An 11289-nucleotide genomic window follows, 5' to 3' on the forward strand; every position below is an offset into this window, starting at 1 on the left:
AACAATAAAAGATTATTTGACAATCAATAAATTGAGTTCAAATAATTGAAAACTCTTTCAATCAAAATATTTTCATTTTCAATAACTACACATGAAATTAAATTCTTTTTCTGATAAATGAATATAAAATCTTTCCACTCAATATTTGATTTCATCTTTCTCATATGCGAATTGCATACCGCAAACTCTTATAGTATTTGACTTCTCATAAGATCAAATACTATCGTTATGATACTAATTAAAATATTTGTGCAATCATCATACTCAACCTTTAAGATTGTTGGAAATAATTTTGGATGGTGCACAAATTCTCATTGATATAAAATAATTACAATATGAAAAGTAACAATAAAATAAATAAAATACAAGAGATGAAAAGTAGAGTATGGAAAGATATTACAATACTATAAAATCACGCAAGAGAGTTATCCTTAAAGGTTGGTTCGTGCCTCCCGGAGTATGTAAAAAATTGGTTTAAGACCCAATGGTACTAAAAAAATATTTAAGTAATAATAAATCATAATTGAATAATAAAAGATTGTTCGTAACATCACAACAGTATTGACACAAAAGTGTTGGAAATACACAATTACAACAAAAAGAGCTCAGCGTTTTCCGATTGTTATCTGTAAGGAATGGCTAGCATCTTTTGGAGGTGATCTTTGTCACAAAAAAAGTCCCAAGTCTTTTTTGTCTGCGTTTCTTGGGAAGCCTCAAAAGTCCAAAGGCAAGCCAATCAGAGACCTCATCTGGCTCCAAAATGGGATGTGGCTCACAATTCTTATGAATATGCTTTCTGTAGCTCTCATTTGTATTCTTTTCTTTCTTCTTGTTTGTTGCTCCTTCCCCTTCTTTCTGTATTGCTTAGAGAAAAAAGGGACCAAGTTTTCTTCTAGCTAGCATTTTTCTGTAATTATTAACTGCGTTACAACAAGTTATACAAAGGGATATATGAGTAGCATGACGAAGAAGCCATGGCTCTTATTTGCTCTGCTTCTAATCATGTCTTTTTACAGAGCATGCTTCTCCATAGTTGGTGATACCCTTTCACCAGGTCACTCTCTTTTAGAGAGCGACACCATATTATCTCAAGGTAGCAAATTTGAGCTGGGTTTCTTCAAACCAGGCACTTCATCAAAAATCTACCTGGGCATATGGTATAAAGGGTTTCATGAGGAAATTGTTTGGGTAGCAAATAGAGAAAACCCTTTGTCTCACCCATCTTCCTCAAGACTTGAGCTCTCAGAAAATGGCAATCTACTCCTGTTTGAAGGTTCCTCCGAGATCCCAGTTTGGTCGACAAATTTGACATTTCCCCAGTTAAATATAACTGAAGCAGTACTTGGTGATGATGGAAATTTTGTTTTGAGAGGTAGATCGAACACCTCTACTATATTTTGGGAGAGTTTCGACCATCCAACCGATACATTGCTGCCAGGTGCGAAGTTTCGGGTGATCAATAAGGTTACTGGAAAACCACAGCAGCTCATTTCATGGAAAAATTCAAAAGATCCAGCACCAGGTGTGTTCTCCGAGAGGTTAAACCCAAATGGAAGCCAGCAGTTTCTCTTAGAGTGGAACAAATCCCAAATCTATTGGAGTTCGGAAGTTTATAATGGAACATCTCTCCGCTCAGTTTCTGAAAGTACCCTTATCTTTGACGTAAGTTTTGTGTCAAGTAAAAATGAAAGTGAGAGATATTTTAATTACTCTCTTCGTAATCCTTCTACCCTTGCTAGATATCGAATTGACCAAACAGGACAGATTAGGATACTGCTGTGGCTGCCTGTCGCCTCCGTTTGGAATACATTTTGGTCTACACCGACGAACATATCTGATGTCTACGCTTTGTGTGGTGCATTTGGCGTTGTACAATACCCTGACAATTCCTCAAATCCTTGTGAGTGTCTAGAAGGTTTCAAACCATTTTCCATGGAAGACAACAGACTAAATGATTGGTCAGGCGGTTGTGTGAGGAAATCTCCTTTGCAATGTGAGAATAATACGCGTGCTAATGTCAAAAAAGATTGGTTCATGAAAATATCAAACATGCGATTGCCTGTTTATTCGAAAGAATATAATTTGGCCTTGAATGCTAGCAGATGTGAATTGGCATGCATGGAAAATTGTTCTTGCACAGCTTATGCTTATAATAGGAGTGGGTGTATGATATGGGAAGGAGCTCTTTTGAACTTACAACAACTTCCATATGGTGGCGAGATTGGACAAGATATCTACCTCAGACTTGCTGCTGCTGAGTATCCAAGTACCCAAGGTGAAAAATATACACAAATTTATGTTATCTTTCCTTTTGAACTAATACTTAATTTCTCTTTTATGGTTTAGCTAATAGTGATTACTCTCAGCAGAATCAGGCAAAAAATGGAAAGTATGGGTAGCTGTGCTGGTCCCTGCAACAGGGCTTATCTTATGCCTCTCAATTTGCTTTTCATGCAAAGGAAGGCTCAAACGGAAAGGTAAGTGCATGTGAATATTCTAACCGTTTATAAAAATCACTTAAAAAAAATTACAAGGAAGTCTACCTTAATCTAAGACAAGAAAATTGTCAAAAGTTCTTGTTCTTAGGGAAGTCACTTAACAAACTTTTCTAATGGCCTAACAATGAAAAGCAAATAGTATCATTAGTAATTGGTTAAGTTTGATGGGATCCTCCTACAAACTTCACCATGTCTTCGGGAAGGAGCTTTGCAGTTATTTGGTCATTTTACTAAAATGGGAATGAATTCCTAAATTATTAGTTCTTATTTGCGAAAATGACAATATAAACTTACCTTTAGATACTGGCATTGCTCATAGTGGTTGAACTTTAGTGAACCTAATGATGTCACCTCAATTTTTCTATGACCAAACACTACATTTCCATGTATAGTGACCAATTCTTATCATTCTAGATCAAACAGGAGAGATCCCTTCAAGTTATAATCTACTATTATTTGATTTTGATGCTGAAATCCATGCAATCAATGATGAAATGAATACCAACAATAATATGAAGAAGAGAGAGAAGGATGCTGAGTTGCCACTATTTAGTTATGAGAGTGTATTAGCTGCAACAAATAATTTCTCAACCGTGAATAAACTTGGAGAAGGAGGTTTTGGACCTGTTTACAAGGTACGTTACATTTTCCTCTTCCTGGTGAATGCACTTTCAACACTATTAAGAAAACCAACATTAATGGTAAACCTTCATGAAAGTTTAAAGAGCTTTGGGTTCTTCTTCATAGGCAAAATTACTCAGAGGGCAAGAAATTGCAGTGAAGATTCTTTCAAAAAGATCTGGACAGGGTATTGAGGAGTTCAGAAATGAGACAATACTAATTGCAAAACTCCAGCATAGAAATCTTGTCAGACTGTTAGGTTGTTGTATCGAGCAAGATGAAAAGATATTAATATATGAGTACATGCCCAATACAAGTTTGGACTTCTATCTTTTTGGTAAGTGCACGTTTATGTATATATATGTGTATATATTTTTTTCTCATATGTTTCTAGGTTCTTAAGCACTAATTTCCTTGGTTGTACTATTCAAATAGATCCAACCAAGAAAAAGATGCTAGGCTGGGAGACACGCATACGCATTATTGAAGGGATTCCTCAAGGGCTTCTTTATCTCCATCAATATTCAAGGTTACGAATCATACATAGAGATTTAAAACCTAGTAACATTCTCTTGGATAGTGAAATGAATCCAAAAATATCAGATTTTGGCATGGCTCGAATAGTTGGAGGCAATGAAACACAGGCAAACACAAACCGAATTGTTGGAACTTAGTAAGTATGCAACTTGTTTTACATTAGTTGAGCAAGCTAAATTTCTCTTGTTTTACATTTACTTAGTAAGTAACATTCTCTTGGTACTTTCAATTCCTAGCTAAATTCATTGAGCAAGCTATTGATAGGTTCATTTACTAAATTTTGGAATGTAGTTGCTATATGTCTCCCGAATATGCTATGGATGGTTTGTACTCAATAAAGTCTGATGTGTTTAGCTTTGGAGTATTGGTGTTAGAGATTGTGAGCGGTAGGAAGAACACAAGCTTCTATAACAACGAGTCACTCAGTCATCTTAGATATGTATGTAGCTTTTATACTCTTCCAAATTCCTCATGTTCTACAATAATCTTTTAAATTAAAATGCTATTACTTTTTACTTAAATTTTGTCTTATTTGAAATGAAACTAGGCTTGGGAGTTGTGGAGAGACGATTGAAGTTTGGACTTGATGGAGCCAACAATAGGATATGCTACTTTCACTTCTATTTTGTTGAGGTTCATTAACATTGGTCTTCTTTGTGTCCAAGAAAGCTCGACTGATCGACCTACCATGTCTGATGTAATCTCAATGATTAGCAATGAACATGCACCTCTACCTACACCTAAGCAACCAGCGTTTTCCACATGCCGAAATATGATGGACACAAATTCAACAATTGACAGTGCAGGAAATTGCTCAAAAAATAGTGTAACTATTTCAGCAATGGAAGCCCGATGAGTGATTCCTATGTGAAAGAAAAGAAATGTTGGAGAAGCAATCTTTTCAGCCTAATTTGGATGCATGTTGATATGCTACATAATTGTCACTAAATGTTGTCTTAGTTCACTCATTTTAGTTTTGTTGCCAATGATACTATAGATAAAAATGTTTTTTTTTTTTGAAGGGCTATAGATATAAATGTTGCCAACAACTTCAAGTGTCTTTAAAAGATTATCGGTTATTGATTTCCTTCCCCTCCCGCAGTAGTTACCTAAAAGGGTTGAAATCTGAAATCTTGGCTTATTTCTTTTCATGTTTATTCATGTAAGAGACCGAATGTTAACAACTAATTCAAGCATACATCCACTTAATATTTTAAACCCAAATTATGACTAACTCAACTACACAAAAACACTATACTTGTGAACATAAGAAATATCTACTAATGAGGCGAGGGATTTTCCTACCCATCTTCTCCATTAACAAGCTGCATTAGGAAGACTTGAGAACTTGGCTCTTCAAAACCTGTCAACATTAAAATTTTTTTGATGATGAATAAAACAAAAAGGAAAAAGATCTCCAATCACCCATGAAATTGCCTCTCTAGCTAATTCTCGAGTGAACATTGAATCAAGGTGATCGACGAAGATTAGACCATATTGTGGTGATAATTGTATAACGCGTCTTTCTCATAATAAAACAAATATTTTGGCATATGGTCCACAATCTTTGGAAATATAAAGATAATAAGAAAAATATATATAAAGATAATTCCGTAATCAGGCAAAATAGAAAAGAAGAAAAATATAAAGATAATGACTCACGAGTTTGGCAACGGTTTTTAGAATAACTTTTTTTTTTTTTTTTTTTTTTTTTTTTTATTTTAAAAAAAACTAAAAACTAAATAAAAGCATTAACAAATAAATTAAAATATAAAACATTTAAAAATAGTTTTATTTTTATATCATATCATCTCATTTATTCTTTCTTATGCTTATTTATTTCTTCTTTCATTTACTTTAACGCAGAAGCTGAGAGATTAAGAGAGAGATTGAACAAGTTAGAGAGAGAGAAGGAGAAATCGAGAGAAGACAAAGAGGCAGAGGGTTGTAACGACTAACAAGGGGTTCTGAAACAAACAAACAAATATAAACACCCTAAATCAAAACTCAAAAGCAAATATAAACCTAAAGTAAAACAAAAGCCAAATATATATATATATATATATTGGTACTTGGTTACCCGGTTATAATCGGATGCCAAAAATTGGAACCGGGGTACCTAGTTCCCCAGTATTTTTTGATACCCCTAATTTTTAGGATAACTGTGTTTTTTTAACCCCTCCCCCCCTTCCCCCACCCCCCCGCAAAAAAAAAAAAAAAATAGAAGTATTAAAAAATAACTTAAAATACAAAATATTCAAAACTATTTTTATTTTTACATCATATCACAACTATAAAAAAAAAGGGAAAAAAAAAAGAAAAAAGAAAAAGAAAAAACTTTCTAAAACATTTTGGAAAAAAAACACATAAACCACCTTAAACTACCTCATTGTCAAATGCCAATGTCACTCTAAAAAACTCAAGCAATGAGAATAACGTGTTTGAATAACTTGAATCTTCCTTTCTCCACTATATAACATTTAGTTTCTGAGTTTATTATAATGATTAAGTAATTAAATTTACCTCTTCTTATCAGTTTAAGCTTTTAGGATAATTGGTAATTTAACATAGTATAAGATTTCCCTTTTTGAGGCGTCACTCTAATCAACAAGAAATTTATCCATCTTTTATTTTGTTCTTCTTTATTTTTTGTTGTTTTCCTTTTGTCCTGCATCATTAACACTAGCGTATAATACTCACAAGTTATTTTTCATTATTATCTTATCCAAATGTTTTTAAAAGATTATTGGTAACCAATTTCCTCCTCTCCCTTAGTAAACTAATTTGCTGTAAATTTTATACCCAGATTGTGACTAATTCGAACTACACATCAAACTATACTTGTGAACCTAACATTATCCCTAAACACACAACTGCAACAATGTGACTCATATCATAAAGTATAATCACAGCCATTTTGTATCTGTAAATTTTTACTATTATTGACGATTAGTTTTTTTTTTCACAACTATTAATCAAATCTCTAAGTGAACACCCAATTAAAATCCTACTATTCTAACTATCTCTAACTGTTCTATTTTGAATGCAGGATGGGGAAAATCGTCAGATGAAGAACACAAACTAATCCTACCTATCGCACCGCGACCTCGTTTTTGTCAGAAAATTTTCTACTTACATTGCAATTTTCGGTACTTAATTTCCTATTAACCAAACAGAACTCAGAGTTTTTGCAATTCTCCAAAGTACTTTGCACCATAGAGGCAAAAAGCGTCCAAAAGTTTCTGAGCAATCAATTGTAGATATAGATAGATACTTTTCTAGAGGTCCACCATTTTTTCCAAGCTCCAAAAGCGTCTGTCATTCTATGATTTCTTCTTCAAGCTCCTTTTAAGGAGGCTAACCCGCATCCAAAATTAACCTATATAAATCTTATATGAACTAAGTCAATTATATGGTTGCACTGAAAACCCAAGCAATGGAAATTCAAGATATAATTAAACATCAATTCGTTTGTTTTCCTACATTTTCTCCAGCAACCAAACAAAGAATTAATTGAACAACTTATCGAAACTTCGAATTGAGAAACGTACCCAGAACAGCAAGCTCGGTTGAGCTTCCTCAACCGATCCCAGCAATGGAGATGAGACTCATCAAGGGCTTACAATCTCCTCTAGATCGGTCCATTTGAAGATGCAGCACTGAATTGGGCCGCCCCAATAGAAAAGATGCAAGATGGTCTGATGATTAGCCCACGGTCGGAACCATGGGGCTAAGAGCTATGTTCCCCCAATTTTAAAATTTCCCTTAATATATACACTAGTGAGTGGTGACCGACCCAAAAGAAATACTTATTAAAAAAAAAAAATTAAAAGAAATAACTGAAACATAATTATTGTCAAAAATATTAAATAATATAAATAAATAAGATTTGTATTAGGGCTATAAGATTTGGTCTTCAAGTGAAACAATTTGTAAATTAGTCTAGTGGATACATTTAGGCCCCGTTTGGTTTGCGGAATAGACCCTTAGATTGGACTAGCTAACACTAGGTATAACTAGTCCTTTGTTTGGTAACACTCTATTCCTGAGAATAGTCTATTCTCATGGGACTACTAATCCTATACACATAGGGTTAGCTAAGCCACTCAAAAATTAGTGGCTTAGCTAATCCTTTCATGTGAGATTGAATTAATTGTATAAATTACAACAAAAAACCCCACTTGTGAGATTAAATTTCGTTCTCTCTATCTGATTCTTCTATTCTATATTTCTCTCTCTCTCTCTCTCTCTCTCTCTCACTATATATATATATATATGTTTCTCTTTTCTCCGTCTGTATATTTCGTTCTCTTTTTTTTTTTTTTTTTATTTATTTATTTATTTTTTATCTCTCTTTCTATTTCCTCTCTGATTCTTCTTGTATAGTTTTTCTGCAAGTGCAAACGAAATATTTTTTTTTTCTCTATGTCGTCTCCCTTCTCTGTACCGTTTCTCTATGATTTTCTTCTTTCTGTTTCTCTGTTTTTTTATTTATGTACCTTTTTTTTTTTTTTTTTTTATTCTGTTTTTCCGTATCTCTTTTTTCTCAGTTTTTTTTTTTTTTTTTCCTTTGACGGAGACACAGAATCTGCAAGGTTTTTATAAAATACAAATATATTTTAATCTGTTTTTTGATTTCTTTTGATTCTCTGTAAATTCTCCAACTATATTTATTTGATTTCAAGATTGAGTTTGATTCTGTTTTCTCCAACTATATTTTTTTATATAAATAATTTTGTAGAATAATTGCAAAAAAAAAAAAAAAATGGCCACATACCTGACATAATTAAAAACAAGAAAGAAAAAGAAATTATAGTAAAGTTGTTTATGTTTAAAAAAAAAAGAAAAGAAAAGAATGAAAGTCCTTAATAATATAAATTGTATTTGTATTATTAGGGTATTTTAGCGAAATTTGATCACAATATGATTCCATTCACCAACATATTACATTATACCAAACGAAGGAATATGATTAGCTGATCTATTCCAGCTTTACAACCAAACAAAGGAATATGAATAGCTAATCTATTCTACACTCTTCTATTCCCTAGCTAATCATTTTTCAATGGACTAGACATTCCGCGAACCAAACGAGACTAAGAAAAACTTTTCTCTAATTTTAATATACAATTTTTGCTTCATATATATATAGCCATGTATATGTCATTCTCCTAATGACAACTTGTTGAAGGACTTGTGCTGTGTGAATGCATGACCACGTTTCTATGATAATTAAGAAGGGAAAGAAAGAAATAAGACGTCAATTTCTTGCCCTTTTCATTTTCTTTGTTTTCATTGTCAAGCTTAATTGATAAGCGTCTCTTAGTGTCCCCAAGAGGCCTGACTTTTCTTTTTCTTTTTTCCTCTTTCTTTTTTTTTTTTTTGAAAAGTTTTTTCCTCTTTCTTTATAGCCATGTATATGTCATTCTCCTAATTACAACTTGTTGATTGAAGGACCTGTGCTGTGTGAATGCATGACCACGTTTCTATGATAATTAAGAAGGGGAAGAAAGAAATAAGACGTCAATTTCTTGCCCATTTCATTTTCTTTGTTTTCATTGTCAAGCTTAATTGATACGCGTCTCTTACTCTTCCCTTGAGGCCCAACTTTTCTTTTTCTTTTTTCCTCTTTCTTTTTCATTTGTGATGAAAAATAAGTATAAAAATTAGGAGAAACTTCACTTTGGCCCCTTAAACCTCCACTCGATTTTACAAACCCCTGAACTTTCAAATCTCTCATTTTGGACCCCTGAACTTTCAATTACTCTCCATGTGGACCCCTCCGTCAGATTTTAAACGTTACATGACGTTTATACCTCTGAATTTTGTATAAAATTCCAACTTCCAAAACGTTTTTTTTTTTTTTTTTTTTTTAAATGAAAATCAATGACATTTTGGTCATTTTTTTTGTATTTTTAACTGTTAAAATTAACGGAATGGTTCTAATTGGGAATAATTGAAAGTTTAGGAGTAAAAAATAAGAGATTTGAAAGTTTAGGGGGGTTTGTAAAATTGTATGGAAGTTCAGGTGGCCAAAGTGAAGTTTTCCCTAAAAATTATTATGATTATTTTATATAATTTATCGTTGAAGTTACCTTTCATCTAAATCTCCATGGCTTTCTAGGAAGCTTGTTTAGATGTTTCATAAGAGTATTCATAATCCCGATTGTTATATACATTACCAGTATGCGCCGCGGGAAGAGTTTTCTCGGGCAGTATTCACATCACTCCTTTCCTTAATGATCTCATTCGCGTTTTTTGAGATCTATCCGGTTGGGATTTTTAGTAAGCTTGTATTTGATTTTTTCTTTTCTGTTATATCTTTAATCTCTTTGTTTGAATGAAGGAAGGCTTGTTACCAAAAAAAAAAAAAAAAAATTCATATACCAATGACTATATGATTAACTTCAACTTCGATGGTGGGGATGTCATTAAGTGCATACTTAGCACTATCGACGGTGTAAAGACCTTTAGCAACGACGACAAATATATATATATATTTCCGTTTCTTTTTTCTCAGTCTCTATATTTCGTTATCTCTTTTTCTATTTCTCTTTCTATTTTCTCTCTGATTCTTCTAGTACAGTTTTTCTGCAAGTGCAAACGAAATTTTTTTTTCTCTATGCCGTCTCCCTTCTTCTCTCTACCGTTTCTCAGTTTTTTTTTTTTTTTTTTTTTTTTTAAATTTTGCCTTTTTATTTCTTTTGATTCTTAGTACCGTTTCTCTTTGATTTTCTTCTCTCAATTTCTCTTTATTTTTTTATTTATTTTTTTTATTTATGTACCTTTTATTTTAATTCTGTTTCTCCATATCTCTTTTTTCTCATTTTTTTTTTGTTTTACGGAGAAACAAAATCTGCAAGGTTTTATAAAATACAAATATATTTTAATCTGTTTTTTGATTTCTTTTGATTCTCTGTACATTCTCCAACTATATTTTTTTTATTTCAAGATTGAGTTTGATTATGTTTTCTCCAACTATATTTTTTTTATATAAATAATTTTGTAGCATAATTGCAAAAAAAAAAAAAGAAAAAAAGAAAAAAAAAAAGGCCACATACCTGACATAATTAAAAACAAGAAAGAAAAAGAAATTATAGTAAAGTTGTTTATGTTTAAAAAAAAAAGAAAAGAAAAGAATGAAAGTCCTTAATAATATAAATTGTATTTGTATTATTAGGGTATTTTAGCGAAATTTGATCACAATATGATTCCATTCACCAACATATTACATTATACCAAACGAAGGAATATGATTAGCTGATCTATTCCAGCTTTACAACCAAACAAAGGAATATGAATAGCTAATCTATTCTACACTCTTCTATTCCTTAGCTAATCATTTTTCAATGGACTAGACATTCCGCGAACCAAACGAGACTAAGAAAAACTTTTCTCTAATTTTAATATACAATTTTTGCTTCATATATATATAGCCATGTATATGTCATTCTCCTAATGACAACTTGTTGAAGGACTTGTGCTGTGTGAATGCATGACCACGTTTCTATGATAATTAAGAAGGGGAAGAAAGAAATAAGACGTCAATTTCTTGCCCTTTTCATTTTCTTTGTTTTCATTGTCAAGCTTAATTGATAAGCGTCTCTTAGTGTCCCCAAGAGGCCTGACTTTT

The 11289-nt window shown here is 32.3% G+C and overlaps 1 protein-coding gene across 3 annotated transcripts; it reads left to right on the forward strand.

Moving 5' to 3' along the window:
• Positions 1 to 802: 802 nt before the first annotated feature.
• LOC132191554 (G-type lectin S-receptor-like serine/threonine-protein kinase B120) lies at positions 803 to 4313 on the forward strand. 3 transcript variants are annotated; one of them, XM_088513194.1, is made up of 7 exons: positions 803 to 2275; positions 2370 to 2477; positions 2913 to 3133; positions 3246 to 3456; positions 3555 to 3792; positions 3948 to 4095; positions 4204 to 4313. In XM_088513194.1, the coding sequence occupies exons 1-7, from the start codon at positions 952 to 954 to the stop codon at positions 4228 to 4230; spliced, it is 2277 nt and encodes a 758-aa protein (XP_088369320.1). In that variant the 5' UTR covers positions 803 to 951; the 3' UTR covers positions 4231 to 4313. The 3 variants fall into 3 exon arrangements, with proteins under 3 accessions (XP_088369320.1, XP_088369321.1, XP_088369322.1); XM_088513195.1 differs by lacking the exon at positions 3948 to 4095 and having other exon boundaries at positions 4204 to 4295; XM_088513196.1 differs by lacking the exons at positions 3948 to 4095; positions 4204 to 4313 and having other exon boundaries at positions 3555 to 3793.
• Positions 4314 to 11289: the final 6976 nt, after the last annotated feature.

The sequence above is a fragment of the Corylus avellana genome, chromosome 2 (genome assembly GCF_965113065.1).
Source record: "Corylus avellana chromosome 2, dhCorAvel1.hap1.2, whole genome shotgun sequence".
NCBI lineage: Eukaryota > Viridiplantae > Streptophyta > Magnoliopsida > Fagales > Betulaceae > Corylus > Corylus avellana.

Coding starts and splice junctions, on each gene's coding strand:
- LOC132191554 (XM_088513194.1), top strand. CDS start 952: ATGAGTAGCATGACGAAGAAGCCATGGCTCTTATTTGCTCTGCTTCTA. Junction 2,478..2,912: donor AGGAAGGCTCAAACGGAAAG/GTAAGTGCATGT, acceptor TTATCATTCTAG/ATCAAACAGGAGAGATCCCT. Junction 3,457..3,554: donor TTTGGACTTCTATCTTTTTG/GTAAGTGCACGT, acceptor CTATTCAAATAG/ATCCAACCAAGAAAAAGATG.